This window comes from Xenopus laevis, chromosome 4L, assembly GCF_017654675.1.
Source record: "Xenopus laevis strain J_2021 chromosome 4L, Xenopus_laevis_v10.1, whole genome shotgun sequence".
Taxonomy (NCBI): Eukaryota; Metazoa; Chordata; class Amphibia; order Anura; family Pipidae; genus Xenopus; species Xenopus laevis.
Window position 1 is genome coordinate 64,149,937 of NC_054377.1, and position 18,724 is coordinate 64,168,660.

Consider the following 18,724-nt stretch of genomic DNA (forward strand, 5'->3'; position numbering starts at 1 on the left):
TAGATCTATGATAGATTTGTGTGTACCTACAATAAAACAGATCTCACAAAGTAGTGCCACAACACACATACAAAGAAGTCAAAGAAAACAGCTATAGAAAGATCTGTTAGATAATCCTGTCCTGCTTTTTTTTTTGATTATAGCAAACATAAAACACATCCTTTAAAGTTGAAAAAGAGCGCCCAGAATGAAGGAGAGTGGCAAGCAGAGCCCCCTGGCAGAGCAGTGTGCCTGTGCAGGGTCCCCTCATTGAATGGCAGTCTGTGTGTGTATGTGATGCGTTTTGGTTGCAGAGTGCAGCAGTGTGACACTGATGGATGAGCCAATGGTTAGACGGACAGATGTTAGGGCGGATCTAGCGGCATGCAATGCCATAGCAGCACATAGAGGAAGAGGGAGACAGAGAAGGAGGGAGGCAGAGAGGCTGAAAAATCTCATCTTGTGGCAGCCTGACAGACACACACTGCATGGGAAGAGCATTCCCCCCTTACAGATCTCACCCCGTGGCTCCTTGAAACCCCCACAAACAGCAGCCGGGGGAGAACGATCCACCGCAGATCTCGGATTGCGCAAAGAACTCACCGTTTGCCTCCTGTCTCAGCGCTATTTTTTTGTTTGTTTGTTTGTTTCAACTCCCCCCCCCACAAAAAAAAAGCAGCATTTCAAAGGACTTGAGGAAAATTGAAAGATACCTTGTAGCCTCAAAAGAAATCAAGCAACACAGATCAACAAACAGAAAGAAAACAAGTTCAAAGTCCTAAGTGCACCGGTATAAATCCCCTCGCAAGTCGCTGCCTTCTAGGATCCTCTTGTTGCGCTTGCAGGATGTGAAGCAGCAACATCTGCGGCTAACAAGCTATTTGGAAATATCCCAAGTCCTGAAGGATGGGGGCGGTAGGAGATTTTTGATCTTGAAACAGATCATTCATATAGACACACACACGCTATGCTTTTTTTTTTCCTGCTTTCCTGTAAACTAAAAAAGAAAGGCTACTGGGATCTGTAACAGAAGGGCACCTGGGACCTTAAAGAAAGGCTCTGATTTGCTGTAGCTGTCATGAAATATCTATTAGCCACACAAAGAAAAAAAGGGGGAAAAAGTGCAACTGGCAGTCAAGAAGGTGTTTGGCAAAACAGTCAGCAGCGATCCATGTAGAGAAAGCAGTGAAACCCTCTTCTACTAGAGTCCATCCCTCCTTCTGATGTGCCAGGATTGCAGCCAGGAATGCGCAATCGAGCCCAAAGCGCATCGATTCCCCAGTAGCTGTGCCAGTGGTTTTTATTTGCAGTGAACTTGCACTAAAGTGATTCTCTTCCTGTGATATGAAAAGCTGAAGGGATCGGGGGCGTCCTATGATCCCGGACATAAAAGAGATCAGCTCTGAAAAAACAGGGCGTTGCATGATCTGCCGTTTGAAGAGAAGTGAACAGCAGCAGCAGCAACAACAACAACAAAAAAAGTTCTTGTTTGAGTTTGGACAAAAATGGTTCGGTGTAAACATATTTGTACAAGAGTGAAGAGCAAGAGGCAAGCTGAGAATAAATAAGAGTTTCCTGCTCTCAGGCACATATTGATGCACAGCAGGGAGGGAGGCAGAGGGGTAGACTTGAAAGTCACAGTCCCTTCCCCTGAGCCAAGTGGGGATTTCTGCAGGAGACAGGAAGGTGTACTCTCTCAATCATGCGCTGATCTGTGTCTTCTGCATGGGGGGAGAACAGGACAACTGGCAGCATTTCAACACAACAATAGCACATTTTGTAAGTACTACTTTATTTCTTTTTTCAAAATAGAGTGAAATCTTACTGTGGGGATGGGGGTTCACAATGATCCACTTTGATGGCTAGCAAATGGGATGCCAAGGATCCATGATACCTACAGACTTACATACAGACATATGCTTCCATAGATCCATGAAACCTACAGACTTATATACAGACATATGCTTCAATAGATCCATGGTACTTACATACTTACCATACTTACCTACAGACTTATATACAGACATATGTTTCCATAGACCCATGATACCTACAGACTTATATACAGACATGCTTGCATGGATCCAAGATACTTACAGACTTATATACAGACATGCTTGCATGATCCATGATACCTACAGACTTATATACAGACATATTCTTGCATAGATCCATGATACCTACAGACTGATACAGAAATATGCTTGCATAGATCCATGATACTTACATACTCATATACAGACTTATTCTTGCATAAATCCATGATACCTACAGACTTATATACAGACATATTCTTGCATAGATCCATGATACTTATAGACTTATATACAGACATATTCTTACATAGATCCATGATAATTACAGACTTATATACAAACATACTCTTGCATGGATTCATGATACCTACAGACTTATATATACATACAAATTCTTGCATAGATCCATGATACTTACATACTCATATACAGACTTATTCTTGCATAAATCCATGATACCTACAGACTTATATACAGACTTATTCTTGCATAGATCCATGATACTTATAGAGTTATATACAGACATATTGTTGCATAGATCCATGATACTTACAGACTTATATACAAACATACTCTTGCATGGAGAACACTGGGCTGTAGATTATTGCTGGGATTGTGGATGTTTTAGTGCAGGCCCATGGGTGAAGTTGGGGACATGCTGTGAACTGTTTGGATGTTGTGATTATGTGGGGGGCAAGCAGGGTGGAGTGTGTCTGTGGGAGGTAGGAGACTTGGCAATCCCCACTATTTTGGGTAGTGCATTAGCATCAGTGTACTGTGTAGTAAGGCAGTTTGTAATAAGGAAAGAGGCGAGGCGTGTCTCTGTAAGTGTGGCCCATTGTGGCACTCCAAACCTCATAGGCTAATGTGCCTCTTAGCAGGTACTCTGTAACATGAGGAGCAGGAGGAGGCTTTCACATTAGGGTACTACTTGGCCTCGTACAACACACACACTATATTTAATGTAATAGTTAAGTTTAATAAACAGTAACAGACAACCCCAGAAATGAATGAATTATTGGCCTCACACCTGCTATACTACATAGCTTCCCCACAATAAGCATGTGGCTTTAAATGAACAGCCCCTCGTGCTGCAGGGATAATTGTTGTCCCAAATGGCTGTAGGTGCACTATAAGTCCTGATTTAGCGCCTACACTCATCATACGGATCACAAGTGTGTGAGTGGCACTGTTTGTGCCCATAAAATCATCATTCTCTGTCTCTAGTGTAGGTGTAGTATTCTCACTAGTAGAGCCACTGACTATGATGTGGGCAGATGTTAATGTGGAAACAACGGTTCATACAAAGAAGTTGCTAAAAGCTGAATGCTCTGTAGCTGGCATTGCACCCAGGCACGTGCCCAGAGATAGGGCAAATACTGTAGGCTCAGGACCTGATATAGCAAGGGGTTACCTTCACAGCAACTGGCAATCGCCCAATTCAAGTGATCTTGCCAAACACATACCCATAAACGTGGGTTAAAGTGACAGTGTCAGAAATGTTGCTTAGGTCAGCACAGTTAGAGGCGACAGCTGCAGTTCCCAACATGTTTACCCCCAAGTCTTGTCCCCGTGATCAATAAAATAGTTACAGACTGTGTCCATTGTCCGTACAGTTATTAGAATGTCATTTCACACTCAGGCAGGCTCTCGTGGGTATTATTATCACTATATGGCAAATAGATTTTAAAGAGGCAGAGCCTGGCTTGGGAGCATGTCTGTACTATCTAGATGAGCTAGTTTGAGGAGCAGAAGGAAAGAGTTAAAATGTCAGTGTGTACATGACTGTCTATAAGCAGCACCGCTGGTGACATATAGAAAGAAAAGCGAAGGCACATCCTACCCGCGGCCCTTCAGTTTGTTGTAAAAGTTCAGTAGCCAGCATCCTCACAGAGGGAGCTCCTCAACAGCTGGAGGGCCGCGGATTGGAGAGCCGCCGGGCCGCACACACCAGATGACAGGCTAATGGTAGCGCGTGTCTCCAGCAGACATCCCATGCCCCATTGACGAGCCGATGGCTTGTGTGTGTGTGTATGTTCGGAGCCCAGCTGACAAGGCGTTAAAAGTCCGGATTTCTTGAATATTGGGGTATTATGTGCTTTGAAGCAGGGCTTACCACTAGGGGTTAAGGCGATCCTCTGCTCTGCCTTGATAGCCCGTGTGAGCAGCAGCAGCCACGGGTTTAAAGCGAGGGCATTTCCTTCTCTCTTTCCGGCTCCTATCAGCAAAGAGTTAAAGGGCCAGTCCCTGTGGGTGCTGCCCGTGCCCCTGTGTGCAGACTAGTTTGAGTGACGCGATCCTCTCGCTCTCATTAAGCGTCTCTGCCTGTTGCAGCTCAGAGCCGTGGACTGAGAATCGCAACCCTGCCGGGAGCCCTATTATTTTCCTCGTGATTTGTTTAGAGCCCCCCAAGTCCTCCTTATGCCTTGATCTTCTCCAACTAGGGGGGAAACCCGCTGCCCCCTCCTCTGCTGCTCACACCCCTCTCCACCTCTGTGATTTCTCATCCCTCCCCTCTAATCTGCAAATTGGGGAAGACATGCTAGCGATCTATGTGTGTATCTCATCTCATGTGTCTGTTTTGTTGTTTTCTTGCCAACTTGCTATCTGCAGCCTGTTCCTCACCCGGCCGACCATTCTGGGGTCGTTGCATGATCTCTACTAGAAGTGGATCAGCTCAGAGGATCTGTGGGGCCAGAAGAACTCTTCCAGCCCCCTCCCCAAAAAAGCAGAGCCCGAGCCTCGCACAGTCGCCAGCAGGAGCAGCAGCAGCAGCAGCAGTAGCAGTATGCCGAGGAGGAAGCAGCAAGCGCCTAGAAGGGCAGCAGGTACTGTATACAGCTCTCCCAAATGTATACCCATTATTTCTATCATCTAGCATTGCCTGCAATACAATTGCACTATTTATTTCACATTTTGCCTTCTGTTCTACCCACCTGGGGGGGGGGGGTTAACCCATTCATTGTCACTGTACGGTCGATTGCTAGTGCACTGGGCTTTATGGATATAGGATGTAGGTCTGCTGGATTGGGTCGGTGTCTATAGAACAGCAGCATGATGTTGGGTTGTGTGGATTTTTCTGTTGAACTGAAAGGAATGTGTTGCTTGATGTGTGCTTTTAGATTCAGGATGTTAAAACCTTTGTCTCAAGTTTTACCTGAACTACAACTTCCACCATCTCCACGAATGCCTGTCTGGCTGCTGGGAGTTCTATTTAAAATGTTTGCAGGTTGAACATCCCTTGTATGGCCCTCTGCTATAGATGGGGTTACTAATAGACTTCCCTGATGGCACAGAAAGGGTTACTAGGGGCTTCATAAGCATTTACCTTTATTGTAGTCTGGGGTTAGAAAAATGCCATGGGACGGAGCAAGGAAAGTTTCCAGCCGAAAGGGTTACATTGCAAAGCATTCGTGTGTGTCCCTGGTGGGTCTGTGCAGCCCCTTTTCCTTTTTTCTTTTGTTTCACTTTTTATTGCTCAGTTTGATTCATTTTGTGAATCACCCTCTGGAAAGGAAGCAGTTCAGTAGGGGTCAGGGATTGTTTGTTCATAGGAGGTGGCTGGGTCAGGATGCTTCTAAGGTTATTGGGGTAATAAGGGGCCAGGGAAAGTTCACCCAAGGATCCTGGAGAGATGACTAGAGTAGGCAACAGGAACTTCGTATGGGACTATGGCTGGTACTGACAAGATGTAGCATTTCTATTGAATTTTACTATTATTATTTTCATGGGAGCTATAGAAAAAGATACAACGGTGTCTGTTTTTTTGTCATCTGCCTCTCCAGCCTTCATCCAGCCTTTAAATCAAATATTTTTATTTTTGCTCTGTTCTTATTTACCTACATTTTTTTAGGAATGGTTGTCAATATATAGTGCTCTTGTTCCAAATGTCATGTCTTATTAGGATTTAGCAATCTTTTCAGAGACTAGAGGAGGGGTGAGTGGAAGGAGGGTGGAGGAGGTAGCAGGGGAGGGGAAAGAGCAGCCAAAACATTATTTTGCAATAATGTTCAGTTAGAACATGTGAAATGGAAAAGGATTTCATTTTGTGGACCATTGCCATCCTTCATTTGACGACTGATTGATTGCCTGTCACCTCTCTGTCTTTGATCTATTCATTCCCAATAAACATCAATAAATCACTTGCCATGGTAACACTGGGTTCCGTGACGTCACGTGTGCCCTGTCAACTTCCTGCCAGAGCAGGTTTAGTTACTGTGCTTGCCAACAATATCCATGTGGGTGCAGATGACCTAACACATCTGTGGCCTTTGTACTGGCAGGATTGCCTAGAATAACTAGCTCAGTGTATTACTGTAAATCTAGATCAACTACTCTTTCCTCACTGCTATTACTGGCTACGTTTGTAACACTACAGCACACATGGGATCCCTCTGTAGTGATATTATTTCATTTTTACTTTCTTGTAACTCTCTGGATCAGTGCTTGTAAATTTAATTAGAGCGTGTATGGTATATATATATATATATATATATATATATATATATATATATATATATATATATATATATATATATATATATATATATATATATATCTGCACATTTTTCAAGTATAAATTGAAGAGTTAAAATATAGTGTATAGGCAGGAAAGAGTATTATCATAGACTGAAGGTGAGAAGAATATTTCACATCTCACTATATAAAATACTATCTTTTTTTCTTTTGTATTTTGTTTACGTTTTTTTTTTCCTATAAGATGTTTATGTTTATAATACCCAATGCTTTTCGTTCCTGCCTATGAACACTCTTTCTGCACTTTATAAAGTCTGGGCCTTTGGATCTCATACACACACATACTTGCATACACACACGCACCTCGCTTGTATAAATTCACACGCTGACACATACATTTTCTGGGTGGCATCAGAAGCACTGATACATAGAGTATTTTAGAGGTTGTCAGGGTTTTTATAAAATATGGTTAAATATTCTGTTGTCTTTATGGATCATGTGCGTATCTGATACATATGATGCAGCCTTTGTTATTATAGTCAGGATTTCTGATGGGCTATGATGAACTTATCCTTTGAAAGGGCACAGATCAATGTGTGGCCCGCTGGCGGCTCCTGCAGAACAAATACCTCTCTGGCCGTTTTAACGTCTTTGGGGGGGACGGAGGTCGGACATACCTGTAGATGTTTCAAATCTGTTCTGTAAAAATGGCATTCATGTTAATGTGACAGACTGAAAGAAAGGCATCAGCAGTAGATTCGCATATGCTGTGCCAAACTGCTCTTGCCTTTAAGAAACTAATACACTGGACTTTGTTCAAAGATGTCTTACTTTGCTGAACCGACATTTTTTTTTGAGGCTCTGCAGATGACCATGTATCATCATAACTGGTTTTATTTAGGCTCTCTTTTCTACCTGCCAATGCTAAATGAGCTTTCAGTGAGGTATATTGGAATGCTGTGCTCTGTGCTGTTTATTAAACAGGGAGGCCGCTAAGGTCTGTGGAAACATATCTCACACAGTTAAGAAAATGCAGGTTAGTTAAAAAGCTTTCATAAGAAAGGCAAACTTGACTGCAGGACTTAATAAGAGATGGAAGAATGGTTTTGCTCTATCAAAATGACCCGTCAGAACGACTTTGTTTCATATTTGATTTAATTGTCTCTCTCCTGACAGGCACATTCATCAATAGCTTAATGGTCAATCACAGGTTGGCAGTGAGTGCTTTCAGTCTTTCCCATAGACTGGCTCTTGCGTTACTTTATCAAAATGCCTCTGCTTAATGGATATGGCTGGAAAGATGTTGAATGTCTGAATTGCTACTTATTATTTAAAAAGAGGAGGGGAAAAAATCGAGAAAAAAAGCAAATACATAATTTACACTGTTGATTGGAACATTATGGGAAACAAATGGGATGTGTGGGTTATGTCTCCGAGTAACTCCTTTTACCCCCCCTTCATTTTGACTCTTTTTTGCAGCTGCAAGTTGTAAGATTCATGGCTGCTTTTGTGTCATACTGAGAGTGATGACAAATTGATGGCTTTGTACTCCTCGTGGAAAAAAAAAGGTCTGATTGGTAACTCAGGAAATCCATTCCCCAGCAACCTTGAAAATACTTGAGAATATTTTTTCCCAAACTGAAAGGTCCGCTCAGCCGTAAAAAAAGAAAAGTTGTTTTGCCAGCTTCATTAGTGTTCACCTAATTAGCTGTAAACCTGATGGATTCCTGACAGCTTTAATGATTGGAGATGACAAGCTCCACGCAGTGTCATCCAGGAGAATTAGGTTTGCAGCTAGTTTGATGTAATCAAGTTGATATTACACAGTCCTGCTTGCCTTTAGTTGTGCATTAACTCAATTTTCTGCTGCAGGTGACAAATGGATTTTGGTACCTGGATAATCATTTCATAGGGATTAGACCTTTTTAATGGTCTGGAGGAGAATAACAACAATAACTAAGGAACCTCTACAGTTCAAGCCTTTCCGACCCTGAGAGTCCAGGTGCACAAATCCCTTCTGCCAAGGTTTCGTGTTAAATGTGCTCTTGCAGAAGCCAATAATCATAATCAATAGGCCATGTCATACACATAGTCCTCTATGCCTGGTTTATGCACAGGACTAGTAATTATCAGCAGCATATTCATAGACAATATTTTCAGGAGCTATTTGTGTGTTCATGTGCTCTTTCTGCAGATAAAAATATATTCATATCTTCCACCAATCTAATTTTTTTTGTGGAAATAACCCAAAATCAGCATTTACAGAAAATTAATTTACACAACGTGCATGATATCGAGGCTTTTTCTGAACCATTCGATAGAATTTGACCAAAGTCAGTCTGTGCTGTAGTAGGTTGAAATGGAGTGTTTGTTTGTATATGCACCTGGAAACACTTCACATTTCCAGGTAAGGAGGCAGTAAGGTTTTGTATCCCTTAATGGAGGAGGGGAATCATCTGATTTTACTTGCATTTTTTTTTTAAAGGTTGTTACATTCTTAGTACATTTTTGTACGGTACCTCTTGTACTTGCAAGTTTAACCTTTTTATGTTTTCTCATAGGAATATAGAACATTTTTATTACAAAGAACATTTAGAGACTAAAAACAAACAGGCCAAAAAACAAAAATCAACATTATTTTATAGTAGTCGTGGCATCCACTCCACCTAAAAGGCAGTATGCATGTACATGTTTGAGGGGATGCTTTGGCTTTAGATTTCCAGCATATCCTGTGAAAGGCTATAACAATGTTGTTCTCTCTTTGTATGAATTACAAAACACACACAAACACACTCGCAGACACACACAGACATATACTCACACACAGATCTTATGGTAATATTCTTACACACCCTGTGGCATATTATTTGCCTAAACAACTCCCACACATTTGTCTGTTGGACACAGCTTCTTCCTAGTAGCAAGCTGACAAAATGATTAGTTATGGCTGTCCTTTGGTTCTTTTCTGTAAAGAGTAAAGAACAATGCAAAGAAAAAAAGAGGGAGAGAGAGAGAGAGAAGGGAAAAAAGACCTAAATGTAAGCGTGGCTGAAAGATTCAACTGAGTACCCTGCAAGAGAACAGACATTTTCAGAATCCACTGCTATTGCTCCCATTAGCTTGACAGCTGTCAATTAGGTCTCCCCTGTTCTCCCCCGGTACAGTTTATTGCATGCCGTTGATGTTGTCATTTTGTTCTCTGTTTTGCCTTGAGCACTATCATGAGCAGGAGTGAAATAGTCAATAACTGATGTATCAGCAGTTATTTCTTAAATTGGCTCACAAGTCTGCATTTTCTTCTTTTTCCTAAAGATTGTTTTGTACAGTGATTAGAATGAATTGTGACTGCTGCATGGTTATGGGAAATACACTGCAGCCAGGGTGAGTTAGGAGGATTAAAGCGCTTCCTTAGTGTTGTTTTCAGGATTAGTGGGGACTGGAAGAGATCACTTCCTGGACATAGCGTTTTATATATATTTTATTTGAGTTGCATGTTCATTCCACTGTGACTATGACATTACCATTATTGTATTTCATAAAGGGCATGTGAATAGAAAGTATTCACTTTACGGGAACGCAAAGCCATAATTAGCTTACTGTTAACCTTTTGCATTAACCACTGCAAGTGGACTTCTCAAATAAGAGGCCACATATCACTAAAATGCCAGCAACATGGCACAATTAACCCTCATCCAGCGGCTGTAGTTTACTCTGACCCTGGGTATACTTCACCAGTTGAGTTATTAAGATTCCCAAGGTGCAGTGGATATTCTTTACACAAGATCTTTTTAAAAGGTTGCAATCTATCGTTGTCCTAATTAATATGTAAACCTGAGAAAGAGATGAAGCATTGGAATACCAAAAGCTACCCCAGGTGAATAGCTGCAAGAAACATTTATCTGCTTACATTTCCTACTGCACCTAACTAGAGGGTTGATATGAAGAGGGGAATTAGTACATTGTTATTTTAGCAACAGCTACAGTATAGGGGCATGTGTCTTCTGGCTGAAAATATACTAAACAAAGACTTATTATTTTTTGTATTATTTTTTCCATATTTCTGTTTGAACAAGTTACTATATATATATATACTAAAATATATACATGCATTTAAATATATGTGACATTTTTATTCAGATAGATTATTTCTACTTTTTTCAGTTATTGTAATTCAGTAATAATATTAAAGCATGAACCAGAATTCCTGGCAATAAGGGTGATGCTTTAAGTATGACTTCCTCTAAAGCTTTGGGTATGATTCTTATATCCTTTTAATTGCCACTATGCTGGAAAATGTATTTCAAAGGAATTTAATTATCCCCCTTCAAGTTAAATACATAGTCTAAAGAATAGTGTATGTAAAATAAAAGCATACAATGTTCTATGTTGTTTAAAAACATACAGAAAAATACTGTTTTGTCATCGCTTTTCAAAAATTCTTTTTTCATTAGTTGCAAGAAGATATTTTTCACCACATGGAAACCACGGTAAATTGACTGCCTAAATGATGTTTAAGTGTTCCCATTTAAAGGATTTTAATAAGTAATTAGTAAATTAGTCAGTGTTGCTCTGTAAACAATTAATGGAATATTTAAGCACTAAAAATGCTCAGTAAGTAGTGAATATAACTTGGCGCTTAACTCGGGAATATTGTAGCTTTCCTTGTTGGTGCTTTATTGCACGTTATTTATTTCAAAATTTCTGTGCACACTTTATTAATTATAGTTCTATTAATATTTTTTTCCATCCCATTTCTGAAAAAGGGAAACAGGTTGAACTTTGGCTTGTGGGTATTTCGTATTACCATACGAAAAATACTAACCTGTTCTTTTAAAGTTATTGTAGCCACCGATCAGAACATTATTTGATATTGTATCTAATTATTTCTCAAGCCTTACTAAAACATTAGAGATATAATTTAAAATATTCCTGTCGATATGGTAAATGTGAATTAATATCAAGGTGCATAGTGCATTCAAATACGCATGTTGTTTCGCTGTATTTGCTCTGGAAATAGGAAGCTGCACAGGCTGTTAGCATCTATTAATTTGCAAACACAGTGCTGTGTAAGTAAAAGTGAGCTTTCAACATGTTTTGAACGCTAACAAATTTTATATGTGGTTTACAATGCTCTGGGTTCCATGTATTAGCATATTATGCTTGGTTGGTTCAAAGGCATTCTCAACTGCAAAATAAGATCAGAAACCTGATATATAAAAAAATATTGCTTTTCATACCTAAACTAGAGTATGACATTAGTAATGATATGTGTATTGTGGACAATCCATGTTGCTGGGAAGCAGTGCTGAGCCATTTTCCTCCCATGGTTCTATTCTTCAGTCAACGTAGTAATCCAGCCTTGCCACTTGTACTTCCAACACACATAGCAATATGCATACAATTAGCTGCTCACTATCTGAACGCACTGCTCAGTCTTAAATGGTATTTGAATATAAATGAATATTAATGAAGCGCTTTGAATTTATTTTGCATAAGTAAAGATATATAACCCTTTCACCCATTAACTATGGTCATTAATAAAATCCAGCCCTTATTTAAAAACATATTTATTTTGATAGGATTTTTGCATTTTTTATAATGAGGCAGGCTCAGTTAATTATTTAGACATGACAGCATTTATCAGTCTGAGGTGATTTCAAATACCTGAGTTTTGCATACCAAGCAGCCGTGAACATGGCATTATTTTCATGTTTTTCAGTATATAAACAATCTCTATTGGTGAAGAGCAGAAAACAACAATAATGTTTCCTTATGGCTAATACCCAATAAAGCCGTGAATTATGTGATATTTTGTCATGAATTCCTTAGGATTTCATTGATGTAATGTTACACAGAACAAAGATAATCTATAGAAGCATATGGAAAAATATCCTTTAACCTGTTAATATTATCTTATCACAAGTATAATTATGTAGTTTGCATTACAGAACTATGCACAAGGTTCTTCAGAAAGGCAACTATGTGTTATATAGCTGCAAATAAAATACTTGCGTTAATTGTTATCTGCTTGATGGGATAGTTACTGAAATTCATTTTGTATAATGTATCTCTGTATCATGTATAATATATATATATATAGAGAGAGAGAGAGAGAGAGAGAGAGAGAATAGTGATAGTGAATAAGGTACCCCACCCCCTATTGTAAAATATAAGGATAATATAAGTTACTGAGGAGTTCCATGACTATATAAAAGCACAAGGCCGAAGGCCGAGTGCTTTTATACAGGTCATGGAACTCCGAGGTTACTTATAATATCCTTATATTTTACAGTAGGGGGTATTTATTATAATACACAAGTTTTAGTGAGTTGTGACAAAAATGACATCACTATGCACTGTTTATAACTGCTGACATCACTAGTCACCGTTTATAAGGATATAATTTACAGTAGGGATGCACCGAATCCAGGATTCGGTTCGGGATTCAGCCAGGATTCGGCCTTTTTCAGCAGGATTCGGATTCAGCCGAATCCTTCTGCCCGGCCGAACCGAATCCTAATTTGCATATGCAAATTAGGGGCAGGGAGGGAAATTGCGTGACTTTTTGTCAGAAAACAAGGAAGTAAAAAATGTTTTCCCCTTCCCACCCCTAATTTGCATATGCAAATTAGGGTTCGGATTCGGTTCGGTATTCGGCCGAATCCTTCGTGAAGGATTCGGGGGTTCGCCGAATCCAAAAAAGTGGATTCGGTGCATCCCTAATTTACAGGATATTCATGGCTTTTGTGTATTTTATATATAATTATATATACAATATATATATATATATATATATATATATATATATATATATATATATATATATATATATATATATATTGCAAATAATAGTGACCAATATATTAATTTAATAATCAGTGCTTGCCTTTTTAGTTAGTTTAATGCTGTCTGCTCAGAGTTGTAAACATTGCATTAGTACAGTCATCATTTGGGAGGGAAGGCCAGTAGGACATTATGGAGATTGCATGAAGTAGGTGGTAGTCTTGAGAACAAGAGGGAGAGCAAAAAGAGAGCTGACTTGCCTGTTTCCTAAGTAGGAACATGTAATCTACATGCTTTTTTGGGTTATATGTCATGTTAAAACCCAAAGTCTGTTGCCATCGAATGTTCGATAAGCATGTACCAAGCATGTGCATTTATGTGTGTGTGTGTGTGTGTGTGTGTGTGTGAATATATTATTGCACACATACACACATGTATTCTCTCTTTCTCTTCCTCCCAACATCCTTTGATTAGAGAGAAAAAAAACACTGCTCTGCATGTAGCAGCACAAAATATCCCAGATTAACCTATCCTGCGGAACTGTTCTAAGGAAAAGACAGGACAGGGTACTTTATTATTTTCAGTATCTTTTGGGTCTGGGCTCCTTGCCCAAAGTTTCTTTCCTGCTGTGTCAAGCCTGTTGCTGGAGGGCCAGATCTCAGCAGGGGCCTACAGCGAGCTTGGCGGAGACTGTTAAAGACTGGCAGCCATCAGTCATCCATCTGTGACACAGAGTCTGTTTTTGATGGCAGGAATGATAAAAGGCCTGGGAACTGTATAGGCCCTTGTAATCAGGGCCAGTACTGACATCCTTCTCAACTTTGACAGCTTCTTCCTTTTCTCTCTTCACCGCCAAGACTGTCTGAACTGAATTTTTTTATGCTCTTGTTTCATGTACTTGATCAGTCTCAGATGCTGGGAATTATTTTTTTGTGTCTGAAGGGAGGGGGAGTGTTGCTTTGGGTTTGTGGGTTGGGCAGGTGTGAGAGGAAGTCTGTTTTTTTTTTGTACTGTAGGCCTGTTGCTAATTAATGTTCCTCCATAAGACTCTGTCTGAGTTGAGTAATGTTTTTGATCTTTATGTCTGATAACTGCATACTTAATGAGATTTCAAAGCTGTGAGTGCAGCTCCCTACAATTATTGACAGATGCCTTTTCTTTGCCATTGGGTTCAGCTTCATAAATCCTCTTTCAGTAATGAGGTTCAGAAGTGCCACCCTGCCAGTGAGCTAATGAAAGAGGGGGGAGGGAGCAGCAGCTCATGCCTGTCTGACACATTTTTTTCTTTTAAAATTTACTATGCAGATGTCAAGCTGCAGGACGATTACTTCAAACATGCTAATTTTTATCTTGCTTTTTGTGTGTGTACAGCGCCTCTCTGATATGCAACAAATATATATATTTATAGATCTTTAACCTCTAACACTCCTTCGCGCTGCCAGTCACAAAATAAACAGAGGGCACTGCAAACATTGATTTTAACATGGACCAAGGAGTTGCACACTTTTAGTCATCGTGCTTTATGTCGTTTCCGGTCAGACTAGCTTCCACCCCCCCCTCTTTTTTTTTTAATCTGAAGGGCAGAGAGAGGATAAATAAAACTTGTCAGGTCTCACGTCAGGCTGCCCTAAACGTGCTCTTGAAACATCGTAGATTTCATTTTCCGACTTCTGAAACAGAATCCTGGTGGAGAATAGCTCCACCATGCCAAACAGTCGATTTCCTTTTCAGCAAAGCCATATATCACTGACCCACCCTTCCCTCTTGACAGAATGACATGTGTCATTTATCAAATGGGCCCTGCCAGACAACAAGGGAGGAAAAGAGCACAGTATCGTGTAATGCTGTCTTTTCCCCTCAGTACGGGTGTTGCAAGAGCAGCACTGCAGATTTCACAAGGAACAGAAAATCTGTACAGTTTGGGGGAGGCGGTGCTGGTGGGGACAGGGAGAGTTTGACACTGTGACTGAGGGGTTATGTATTTTTTTTATCTTTCGTGTTCACATATCCAGCTGCTCTTGAAACTTTTTTTTTCATCCCCCCCCTATTGTTTAGAATTTTTAGCATTTTTTGGGAACTATAATCACTGACAGATATCATTCAAGCAACGCCAGCTTGCTGGGGGTTGTGTAAATGAATCTGGGATGATTCACACGTGCATTATAGAAGATGGATGTTCCTTAAGAAAGATTGATGATGGATATCAGACTTATGGTGCCATTTATCATTTTGAATATTATTTAGACTTGCAGTGTAGAGCTGTAACTTGAGAGGTGGACGAGCCGGGGCAGAATGAAGGCCTCAATGTTCCCAGTTTGATGGATGGCTTTGCTTTCTTCATTGTTTGTTACAAGATGCAAGCAGTCATTATTGTAATTCCTCGCCTTTCCAAAAGTGGTCATGTTATGTTCAGTGTTTTTGTAAAATATGTAAAGGAAATAGAAAGTTATGATAATGTCCTATCTCAGACAGGTATTGCCAGTTGTGATGTATTGTTCACTAAATAACCCAGCCATAACAGCTGATGCCATTGTTTATATGTTTTCATACCTGTTTGCAACTCTAGAAGAGTTTACTAACTTTCATATATTAACTCTCACCTCAAACAAGTTATGTAACTATATTTTTTCATTCGAACCTCAGTGGGGCTCAGTTTTTACTCATTTGGCTTTCTGACAGTGATTTTAGTGGCCATATCTTCCTCAGCAGAAATGAGCCATAGTCACAATATTAGTAAGGGTTATTGGAATATCTAAAGTAATAATCAGTAAATAATATATTTTCACAAAGCTGGATACACAGCAACATTATGTCTTCCATCAGGGTAACATCAACTGACCTAACTTTCAATTGAAATTGGAATGATTAATGAGTAGTAAGTGGAAGAACCCCATATGTACTCTATTTTAAGAAGTGTTTCATCAAGTGCTTTACATGTAGATTGCAGTCATTGATTCATCTTGGGGGTGATTAACAAAACTGTTGTAACCTATAGCAACCAGGCAGCAGTTAGCTTTCTCTGATCTACATCAGTAAGAGTTATGAGAGCAACATTCCGATTGCTTTCAATAGGTTTCAACTCCAGACTTCTTGTTTCGTGAATTCTTCCTATGTGTGTGTACAATGTGCTTGTTTTAATTACTATGCAATATCAAATTTGTAGCACTATAGCACACACAAGATGTTTAAACCATCTGAACTGGAGGGGCAGTCAGTCTGACTAATGTGTCGTAGTACTAAAGTTGGAAAGAGGAGTTGCAAAGTTAAGATGAAAACTCGGTGCATCAGAAACACAGTACAGGTGTGCGATCCGTTATCCGGAAACATGTTATCCAGAAATCTCCAAATAGACTGCATTTTATCCAAATAATCCAAATTTTTAAAAATGATTTTCTTTTTCTCTGTTATAATAAAACAGTAGCTTGTACTTGGTCCCAACTAAGATATAATTAATCTTAATATTGGAAGCAAAACCAGCCTATTGGGTTTATTTAATGTTTACAATATTTTCTAGTAGATTTATGGTATGAAGATCAAAATTATCCGGAAAACTCCAGATCCCGAGTATTCTGGATAACAAGTCCCATATCTGTAGTTTCTGTTTATAATGAGCGCTCCTTGTAGAAAGTACAATAAGAGACCTGGCTTGTGTCAGGTATGTTGTCTGTTAACCAGGTTTAGATCACAGTTTAAGAGTATGTTGCATAATAGTAACAGATCTCCTCTTTATGCAGTACTATATTTTGGAAGCATGTTCTAGCCCCCACAATTACATTTTAATTGGCCTCTTCCAAAAGCTGCCACAGATTATTTTTGTTTTAGACATGCATTTCATGCGTATTCTTTTATTGCATTTGCAATATTTATTCCACTTATTCAAACTAGTTGCATAAAAAATGGTTGGCAATATAAAAAGAAAATCTTTCACATATGATGTCAAAAATAATGTTTTGTATGCACATAAAACATTATTGCTTGGCTATACTGATCTTTTATGGATTTTACGTTAAAGAAATCTGTCCCTATATTTGTGACCAGATGTGTGTATTTGTTCAGTCAGTCATGGTGCAATTTACATCTAGTGTTGCCATGCAACTGTGAAGACAAATATAGTGGAGTGAGGTTTAAATGAAAAAAAGTGCTTAAATCATGAAGAAAATGGAGCTGATAATCTGCTAGCTTGTAGCTGTTGGTTACTGTTATTAGTCAGATAACCTTTGTTATTATTTTTCTTCCCAAGACACCATTTTATTTAATATAACGCAACAACTTCAGCCCATACATCAAAACTCCATCAGAGATCCCATATCTTCCAGGCCCACCCCTTATCTACTATTATTTGTGGCTTTACATAAAGTCCAAACAGCTACGCAATTCTCCTTGTGCTTTTCCAAACACCTGAAAGCACCAGCCACAAATTCCAGTGACAAATTCTCCTTAATTCCAATGGAGCCTGGTTCGCCTCTCTCCACAGAGCAAACTTTGAGATTTCCAGACAACATGCATTCAGGTGTAATTGGAGGAATCCTGGTGTACTCATGGGAAGAAACCTTGTTTTGTTTTTGTTCTCTTCTATTCTTATCCCTTTTTCCAGTTTTATAGCTAGAGACATGATTTATTACAGCCATCCATCTTTGGGCCTCATCCATCACAGGCTGGTTGCTAGGCAATCATGGCAACAGCTGTTTGCTTTGAATCAGACAGAAAAGTTGTCAATCATCACAGGCAGGTGAATAGCATTAGAAACCCGCTATTGTCAGACGGAATAATTAATCAAAGAGAGAAAAGATAATTAAAAAGATATGACCCTTGCAAGTACTTGCTCTGGGTTGCCTGGAAAAAAACAGAGAAAGAAAAACTGCCTGGTCTGTTCTAGACACTTAAGCAGCTGAAAGCTGATAAAATATGCACTCTGCAGTGCATAGTTTTTAATTAATTGAAAAAGGTTCAACATTCAAAGACGAAGCTGGAGAAAAGTCTGATTATGAGCAGAAGTAATATTTATTGTTTGCATGAAAGGCTTGACATGGAGTTATAACATCCCTGTCACAAATCTCTTGCATAGTCCGCAATAAGTCGCCTGAGGCATTTAATCTCCACTCTAGTGCTTTCTTCAGTAAAAGTTGGACAGGCTCTGGTTTAGCCATTTTAATGGAACACGTGTATGTATAGGCATTTTTGCAACGCTGCTGTGAATCTAAGAATCTTCTAATGCTTTCACTTGGTGATTTACTGTATCTTCCTTTTACCGAAAGCAGACCCTTGTGTATTATCTGCACCTGCTTTATTGCAAGGTGATGTTGAGGTCACATCATAGTGGTGGAATAAAGGAGAAGCCAATGTGCCACCAGTGAGATTGGGTGTTTATGTAAAGTGATAATCTCATGATGGCAAATGGGTCTTCTGCATGCCTTCATACTGCAGAAACACCCTGAATACCATGCCAGATA

The 18,724-nt window shown here is 39.5% G+C and overlaps 1 protein-coding gene across 1 annotated transcript in view; it reads left to right on the forward strand.

The window, feature by feature from the left end:
- The first annotated feature begins 281 nt into the window (after positions 1-281).
- Positions 282-18,724, forward strand: part of tshz3.L (teashirt zinc finger homeobox 3 L homeolog) — a 67,904-nt gene continuing 49,461 nt past the window's right edge. The window contains exons 1-2 of the mRNA XM_018256295.2: positions 282-1,758; positions 4,629-4,843. Coding sequence (XP_018111784.1) covers positions 4,804-4,843 — 40 coding nt within the window. The 5' untranslated portion in view covers positions 282-1,758; positions 4,629-4,803. The remainder of the gene's footprint in view (positions 1,759-4,628; positions 4,844-18,724) is intronic.